The sequence below is a fragment of the Brugia malayi genome (genome assembly GCF_000002995.4).
Source record: "Brugia malayi strain FR3 genome assembly, contig: Bm_v4_Chr3_scaffold_001, whole genome shotgun sequence".
NCBI lineage: Eukaryota > Metazoa > Nematoda > Chromadorea > Rhabditida > Onchocercidae > Brugia > Brugia malayi.
Window position 1 is genome coordinate 11871861 of NW_025062477.1, and position 10020 is coordinate 11881880.

Sequence of the window (10020 nt, forward strand, 5' to 3'; positions counted from 1 at the left end):
GGATGAGAGTGTAAGTTCAGTGTAATGGAAAGAAATTTTTTTTTTCTTTTTTTTAGTAAAATAAGAATGAACTGAACCAGAGTTTATTGTAAAATATGATTTTATAGCGAAAGAAAAAAACGGAATAAATCGTACCTTAAAAAACTTTTGTGTGATCGAAAAAAAAAAATAAAAATCAAAATAAAGAATGGTAAATGATTAAATAAAACTGTCTGTAAGAAAGTTTTTATATGCTTTTGCAATTTTTTTTTTTGTTTTAAAGTTTTCAGGAGAAAAAAAAAAAAAAAAAAACAAAAAGAAAATAATTTCAATCTTTGAGCCTAGTCTATTTTACCTTTTAAAATTATTCTTTTTTTTTTTTTTTTTTTTTTGCAAATTTAAAAAAAAAAAAAGAAAAAAAAATGGTTTAATGATAAAAAAAGCATCAATTTAGTTTCTAACCATCAATGTTTTTATTGCATAAAAAGAAAATAAAATAAAAATATTTTTTTCTTTTGCATTAATTTTACAACGAACTCTTTTCTAACTTTTTTTTTTGTTTTGTTTCTTTAAAACGACAAACCAATTTGATTTTCTTTTTCGTATTCAGATATAATTCAACCAAATATAGATCTATTGTTTTATGCATTTCTAAAATAAAAAGAAAGGGAAAGAGAGAGAGGAAGCGGAAAGGAAAGGAGAAAGAAAAAGAGAAATTAGTTCATAATTTAAAGAAAAAAGAAACCCAAATAATAAATTTGTAATAAAGTCTCAAAAAAAAAAGAAAGAAATGAGAGAAAATAACTTTTCTTTCAATTTTTTGATCATAAAAAATAGTAAAAGTATGAAATAAGTAGAAATTATTAATAACAAATGAAAATGAAAAATTTTTTTTTTCTTTTTCAATTAATGATTTTTTCAATTTTTTTTTTTTTTTTTAGTTATTTTAAACATATATAATTTGTTAAAGAATATGCAAATAGTTTCGTTTTTCCTTTTTTTTTTTTTTTTTTGCTTTCAATATTTAATAATATTTACAAAAATTTTATTGCATAAATATAACATCACGTATATACACGTACGTGCGTATGCATATTCTTAAATGCGTTACATACGGATATTCTTTTAATAAATTAATATAAACCAATGTATAAATAGTTATACTTACGTATAAAATAATCTTTCTTTCAATTTTTCATTTTTTTTTTTTTTTTTTTGAGTTTTTTTAAGCAATACGCAATTAATCAGTCACAATTTGATTATTATTTATTGATTATTATTAATCAAGCTGATATAGATGCTCTTGATTATCGATTAGTTTTAAAGACTCTCGAAAACCTCAAAATGAAAAAAAAAAAAAAACTAAGAATAAATAAATATATTGAAGATTATCTTTTTTTAATGATTTTTTTTCTTAAAAAAAAAATTCTTTTAAAAATATAGTCTGATTCATTCTGAAAATTTTTAAAATATGGAAGTTTCAAATAAATGAAAAGAAAACATTTTACAAATACTCAATTATATTAGGTAATTCTTTTCTTTTTTATTATTTCTTTTTCAAAATTTGTAAATGCTTCTTTAGTTCCTAACTAATGTTCATTTTTTAAAACTGATAAATAGTAAGTAATATATAAAAAATTTTAAATCAATAAAGTTAATATTTTCAAAAATTAGAAAGCTTTAGAATAGAACATAGAATTGCTTTAAATTGTTTAATCAATAATTTATTGCATTTTTATTTTTATATATGAATGTACTTTTCTACATTTTGTAGATATCATATTGATATATGGCAATTATATTTACAAAAAATATATAAAAAAGATAGTAAGAAAAAAAAAAAAATTGAAAGATAGTAAAAAGAGATTGAATAAATGTTTGAATTTAAAATATTTTGAAAAAAAAAAACAAATAAATACATATTTCTCTTTTTTTTTTTTGTTTAATTTTTACTTTATAAAATGTCATTTAATCATTTCGTGATTTTTTTACTTTTTTTTCCATTTTTTTTTTTTGCTTTTTCTTATAAAATTTTATATTATAGGAAATATATTTTATATATTAAACCATCTGTTTGCTTCTATTTTTAGATGAAAAAAGTTTTTTTTTTTTTTGTTTGTTTTTTCGTTTTTTACTATTTTATTTTTTAGAAAATATTCGAAAGAGAAATTTTATACCTTTTAAATTACATAATGAAATGGAAAGACTATATGCATCGTACTTCTATTAAATCATATTTTAACAAATTTGTTCTTATTCATCAGTTTAATTGTATAGTTTAATTTTTTCACGAATTTTTTGTTTGTTTTTTTTTTTTTTTTTTGTCCTTTTATTTTTCGTTTCCTTGTTAGATTTTCAAATTTTTAAATTATTAAAATCAAGAAGAGAGAGAGAGAGAGAGAGGGGAAGATTTGAAACAAAAAACAATTCTAATCTTAATTTAACAATTGTTATTAAACTCTTTTTAATCTTATCATGATTAATTTGAAATGTCTTAATTTAATGAATGCTGTTAAAGTCTTTTTGATCTTATCATCAATAATTTCAAATGATACGATAAAGGAAAAAAAGAAACAGCACGATCATTTCAATGTTTTAAAAAATTTCTAAATTGAAATGATTTTATTTAAGAGGAAAAGAAAAAAAAGAAAAAAAAGAAAAAAAAAGGTGTAAAGCAAAAGATGGATAAAAATTTTTAATGATATCAACATTCAACTGTCATTTACAAATCAAATTTATAAAAATAAATCAAATATCAAATGATAAAACATCGATCAAATCATATTCATTCATTTTTCACAATTCAATCAATTTTTTTTTTTCTATAAACTTGAAAGACTATAATGAAAAAAAAAAAAAAAAAGAAAATCATTTATCATATTTTGTTGCTGAATAAAATTTCATCAAAACATATATTTCGTTCTTTCTTTTTCTTCTTCTTAATAAATTTAAAATAAAAAAAAATGAGAAAACAAAAAAAAAAAAAAAAAAAAAAAAAAAACATATAAGTAAACAAACATACACACATACACACATACACACACACACACATACATATACATACATACATACATGCACATATAAATATAAAACAATTAATTGCAGAAATGAAAAATAAACATATTTGAGCAATAATGAATCAAAAAGTTTTTTTTTTTTTCTCTTTTTCTCTCTTCTTTTTTTGCTTTTTTTTTTTGTTTTTGTTTTGTTTTTTGTTTTTTTGTTTTTTTTTTTTAAATAAACAATATTTTAACATAAAATTAATAAATGAAATAAAGTTAATATTAAGTAAACTTTAAAATACAGACAAAATATTAATTACAAATATTATAAAAAATTTAACAAATTTTATGGCACTATTATTAAAAATACATATATTTATTGTGAATATTTGTACAATATTATTAAAAAAAAATTTTACTTTTAAAAAAAGAATAATTTCTGAAAGAATTTTTTTTTTCTCTCATCGTTCTTTTTCCTTTTTCTCTTCTTTTTTCTTTACTTTTCTTTTTTCCCTTAGTTTCAACCAATATATTTTAATGTATATACTTAAAAGATGTATTTATTGATTTATTATAATTTATATTTTCTTTTCTTTCTTTTTTTACATATTATTATGAAAAATTAATATTAGTATAAATTACTATCAATTAAAAACAAATTAAATAAATTTAAAAAATGAAAAATTTAAGCAGTTTTACATATTATTATGAAAAATTAATATTAGTATAAATTACCATCAATTAAAAACAAATTAAATAAATTTAAAAAATGAAAAATTTAAGCAGTTTTGCTAATTATATGAGCTTATTTAGTGGAAATTTCAAAAATTTTAGTGACACATAATTATTTTCTTTTTTTTTTCATATGAATTTTTTTTTTAAAGAAAAAATGATCCCGACACCAATTTAAAAAAGAAACCCAATTTCATTTTTGATGAATTAAACAAAAATTAAATTAAGATTTTAATTTAGAAATTATTTATGAAATATTTTTAAGTATAATATAATAAATATGAAAAGATATATTTCAAAAAAAAAAAAAAAAAGGAAAATGTATATATGCTTTTATAAATTTCACTATTCTCCTACCTTCTTTCTTTTTATTTTTAGAATATAAAAGTATCATTATTGATATTAATTATAAACTTATATGCTAACGGGGTACTTTTCAGTAGTGAATTAAAAGATAATGAAATTTGTAAATTAAATTTAAGACTTCCTATAGGAATTAAATATTAGCAATTAAGAAATTACTTATTTACTTAATTATTTACTTGCGTTATAATCATTAAGCAATTTGGTTAGTTATTTTATTAAATTATGCATATAATTATTATTTACTTACTTGACTTTAGCCATCTCTTATAATTTCTATTTTCAACAGCAAAATTTATTTTTCGTTTCAAAGACATTAATTTATCATTTCATTCAAATCTGAATATCAAATAATATAAGAAGAAAGAGAGAAAAAAAGAAAGAGAGAGAGAAAAGAAGAAAAAAAAGAAAAATTAACAATGCAATAAAATTGAAAAACTTTTTTGACGAAAAATTTAAGATAATGATATAATCCATACTAATTAATCGAATTGCAAAAAAAAAAAAAAAAATTATTGCAAAGGAAGAAAAAAGTTTTTTGATGAAATTTGAGGCAGAACAAAAAAAAAAAAAACTTTTAAAAAAAAAATTTACACAAACAAAGAGAAGAGAAGAAAATAGTTTACTTTCACTCTCATCGTTTGTTATAAAAATTAAATTTAATGAAAATTTGCTATAAAACTTTTTTTTTTGCTAACAAAATAGGGTTTTTTTAGAAAAAATAAAATGAAAAATAACAAAAATTGCTATTTTGTGTTAATCAATATTGCACAAAAATTAATGAAAATATAACAAATTAAAAATCAAAAAAATCAAAAATTATCATCCAATTCTACACAGAAAAAAAAAGAAAAGAAAAGAAAGAAAAGGATTCTAATTTTTGAAAAGAAATGCAAAATTATATTCTTTTTAATATATCCTATCAATTATATCATCGAAATATCACTGCTATCTATAATTTATAAGAATTTCTCGTGGAAAAAAAAAAAGAAAAAAAATTAAGAGATCTTAATTAAAAACAATTAATTGTCATAAATTTTTTTGTTATTAAAATATATCTATTTATGAAATAAAACAATAAGTAAATAAACATTATTTTCGATTAATTTTCTGCTTTGTTTTGTTTTGTTTTTCCTTTTTAAATCTTTAAAAAATATTTTTAAAAAAAAGAAAAAAGAAACCTTAATTCAATCAATAAGAGATCATGAAAAAAAAAGAAAAAAAAAAACAAAAAGAAAAAGAAAAAAAAAGAAAGAAAAGAAAAATTAAAAAAAAAAGGAAGAAGAAAATTATTGAAGAAGTTGTGTTTCACCTGTTGGATCAACCTGTTCATTGCTACTTAGCAATTGTTGTAGTTCATTAGCATCTAAATGTAAATCTTGCAAATCCTCAAAGCAATCCAATTCACCATCGGTACCCGTGAGAACAATATTTGGTATTTCACGTGATTCAGGACTATTTGAATAATTACGCTGTGGCCATGCTGTTGGTACTGGTAATTCAACACTTTGCGCTGGACTTGTTGGCGCTGATTGTGATTCGGATGATGATGGTGGTGTAGCTAAAGTTTGACATAAACTTGTATTATGTCGTTGTGTTATTGTTTGATGATGATGATGATGAAGATGATGATAATGATGATAATGATAATGATATGGACATGATTGTATTGTTGCAATTGGTGTTGGTATATCAGGTAATGATGAACCAATTGTAATTTCCTTACTATCATTGATAATTTTTTGTTGTAATGTACCATTAAATGAGTCGGTTGTAGGATGAAATGATAATGGTGATAATGATTGATTGGATGATAATAACGTCAAATCTTGTATGTTAAAATTTTCTAATCGTTCTTGTTGTTGATATAAATTCATGAAAATTGTCGGATCACTACGAGCTCTGCAAAAAAAAAGAGCTATATATATATGATAAATATGTGAGAAATAAAAAAAAAGAAATGACAAAAAGTTTATATGAATTTAAAAAAAAGGTAAATATAATTTAATGTGAAAAATCAAGGTGTTAATATAATTCAATCAATTTGAAAGGATATTTTATTTTTTCTTAAATCTATTTTAATATCATTTACAAATTTTGCCTGCAATATAATAATTAAAAGCTTCTAAAAAATTACAAAGGCAATTAAGTTAATTTATTTTTTCTTATCATAATATTAACAAATGCCATTCTCACTATTCATTATTGTCATAATATTAATAAAATTCACTATTATTCATTCTTATTATAATATTGATAATTCTTATCAGTAATTTCCCTTTGTCTCAAACAAATAACTTATCAGTTAATTAATAATCGTACGATAGAATTATAATGCTCAGTGTATCTATCGTTAGTTAAAGTTATGGGCGAAGTCATAAATTACTTATTATAACTCATTGAAATAATTTATATTCGAATTAATAAAATATTCAAATTTCAGATTTTCGTCGACTAAATTATCTGTCTCATGTGAAAAAAGGAAAAGAAAAAATCGTAATGAAATAACTTAATAGTTATGATGCAATAATGGAACAAAAGAAATATATAAATATATACGATTTTTTTTTTTTTTTTTTTAAGCTTAATAAAAATATAAGTAAAATTATTATTATTGTCATTAAATATATTTCATTTTTTTTTTTTTTTTAAAAAAAAGGGAGTAAATATGAAATATATATTTTCTTAATTAAATTGAATATATTAAGAATATAGTTATACATTTATACATTTAAGTTTAAATTTATTAATATTACTAACTTTATTTATATTTTTTTGTTCTAATTTCAATAATGTTACTAACTTTTTTTTTTAAATTTTAATTTCAATAATTTTAGTAATATTACTAATTTCATTCATTTTTTTTAATTTTAATTACCTTATTTTCTTTATTTTAATTTCAATAATATTACTAACTTTATTTTTTTAATCTTAATTTAAATAATATTTACTTACTTTGGCCATAACATATCTGGTGGTTGTAAATGATTACTTGCTGAACAATGCAAATGTTGATAATCCAGTTGATCAATTGGTAAATAACGTTCATGTTGTTTGAATAATTTATACGGATGATAGTGTGTTGTTGTTGTTGTTGTAATTGGTGAACGACCACGTAAATGATTTGATTGATTCAATTGTGATGAGTCATGCAAATATGACCAATGATGAATGTCCGGTTGCTGTTGTACCATTTCATGTACATTTGGTAATGAACCACCGGAACGATTCCAATTTATTGGTGGTGCAAGTGCTTGTGGACTAGAGCAAACAGGTGGTGAAGCGGTACAATTACTCGTAATTGCACGTACGTCACGCATAACTGAGGTAAACACTTCTTGATCTTCATTTTGCTTCCTTTCCATTATTGCAATTTTTTCCGCAAATTTACGTGGTGTTCCTTGTGCCATTGATAACTGTTGTGGCATATGATAATTTATGATAGAATTAAAAAATAAAAAAAAATTGATTGACTGACTGATTGATTGATTGATTGATTGATGATCGATCGACAAAATTGTGTAATAATAATAATAGTCAATTGTAATAAGTAATAGCAGTAAAAATTATTAATAAGTATTACTATAATAGTAACAGTGATAATAATAATAGTAATAATAGTAACAGTAATAAATAACAGTAACAGTAATAGTAAACAGTTGCTGTAGTAGTAGTAGTAATAATAATAATACTAACAATAGTAGTGACAATAATAATGACAATAATGAAAAAAATAATAATAATAGTAATGCCAAAATGTTTTGCAACTAAAAAAAACTAATAATAGAAATAATAATGTTAAAATTCAAAAAAAAAAGAAATTATATTACAACACACCCCCAATGTTATTTTCTTCAATTTTATCCTTTTTTTCCATTCGTTGTAAAATTTTTACATCACGTAAAAATCCCACGTAAAAAAAAAAAAAACAAACAAACAAACAACCTATACGTAAAATTAAAAATATTCAATATAAGAAACATAAATAGTCTGGTAAAAAAATTTCTGAAAATAATATCAACAATTCACAATTTGATACCAATTTAAGATTAAAATAATGATAACATATTGATTGTAATAGAGTATAAATGATAATGGTTAGTAGTGGTAATAATGGTTATAGCTGATGAATAATAATAATAATGATGATGATGATAATGCTAATGATAACAACTAATGATAATGGTAATAGTAATAATAATAATAGAGAGTGATGTGCTGTTGGCTAACATAGGATAGACGATATGTAGAAATTTAAAAAAGTTAAACCTAGATAGAATGGGTAGATAGAGAGACAGATAGATCGATCGATCGATGGATGGATAGATAGATAGACTGATCGATCAGTGGATAGATGGATGGATAGATAGATAGATAGATCGATGGATAGATGGATAGATGTTGGATAGGTATAGTTCGATTTTAGCCTTTATGCTATTCGCTTTTTACATAACTAAAGGAAAAAATAGACGAATGTATGCACATATTTAACAAACATACCCACACATACACACATGCATACACACACTCACACATACATACACACACTCACACATACACACACACACACATACACACACGCACACACACACACACACACACACAAAAAAAAAAAAAAAAAAACACACACACACACACACACACACATACACACATGCATACACACACTCACACATACATACACACACTCACACATACACACACACACACATACACACACGCACATATCCATACATACACGTTGTGAATATGTCGTTTGCAAGTTTAAAATAGTATAAAAATGAATTGGACACGTCATTTGCGCCAAGCTAAAATGAACAAATGGTTTAGTTATAGGCTATTTGTAGGAGAAGTTAATAAATATATGTGTGTAATGGAAACAAAATACATATAGAAATAAGTGTTACATTTTGGAAATGAATTTTGAAATTGAGACGAAAGAGAGGGAGGGAGAGGGAGAGAGAGAAAGGAAAGAGAGGGAAGAAAAAAAAGAGAAGAAAGAGGAGGAAGAAATGAAGGAAATGTAATGAAAGTTTTGATAAATAGAGTAGGAGATTGATGAAGAAGAAGGAGAGGGAGAGAAAAGAGGAAAGAAAAAAAGTAGAGAGATGTAGAAGATGATGATAAGATGTAGATAATAACAACAACGAAAAAAAAAGAAAAAAAAGAAGAGGAAAAAAAAAGAAAAAGGAAAGGAAAGAAAAGGAAAAGAAATAATGAGGGAAAAAAAAAGAGAAAAGTTTATACATTTTTAAGAGAATGCATACGAAAAATAAAAATTTTAATGTTTCAAAAGGATGGAATAGAGTTGAGAAGAGAATAAATATAATTTTGGATAGAATAGTTTAAAAAGAGAGAGGAATCGATTTGAAGTAAGCAAGCTAACTAAACTATATAGCACCTAGCATTTGGAGAGAGTTTAGCTGTAACTTTGTTGGAAATGAGAAGAAGAAGAGGGAAGGAAGGGATTTGAGGAGCTGTACTGGTGGACTCTTACTTTTCTAATAGAAATGGATGAATGAATGAATGAGTGGAATAAATGAATTCATTAATTAATTAATTTATTAATTAATTAATTTATTAAATAAATAAATAGATGAATGAATGAATGAATGAATGGCTAAATAAAGAGATTTTAAAATTGTTTTTGTATGTAAAATATATATTTACTATTTCAAATATCGTTAACTAAATGATTTATTTACTAGAATGAATGAATAAAAATTATACGTACGTAAAATGCGTACTTTTTGTTATCAATTCCAATTTTTCTAATTAAAAGATTCACTCACTGAGAATGAATGAATGAATAGAAATTATTACGTACGTAAAATACGTATTTTTTGTTAGCAATCCAATTATAATTGCTAAACAACAAAAAAGATTTTTTAATTCGTTCATTTTTTTAAAATTTAATTTAGTATAAATCATAAATTTTATCAAT

The 10020-nt window shown here is 22.0% G+C and overlaps 1 protein-coding gene across 1 annotated transcript; it reads right to left on the reverse strand.

Annotated features, from left to right (window-relative positions):
* Positions 1-5365: 5365 nt before the first annotated feature.
* Positions 5366-7504, reverse strand: Bma-crtc-1 (Uncharacterized protein; the record flags this gene model as incomplete). The annotated part of the gene is made up of 3 exons (XM_043080920.1): positions 5366-5637; positions 5833-5978; positions 7032-7504. The coding sequence occupies 3 exons, from the start codon at positions 7502-7504 to the stop codon at positions 5366-5368; spliced, it is 891 nt and encodes a 296-aa protein (XP_042936854.1).
* Positions 7505-10020: the final 2516 nt, after the last annotated feature.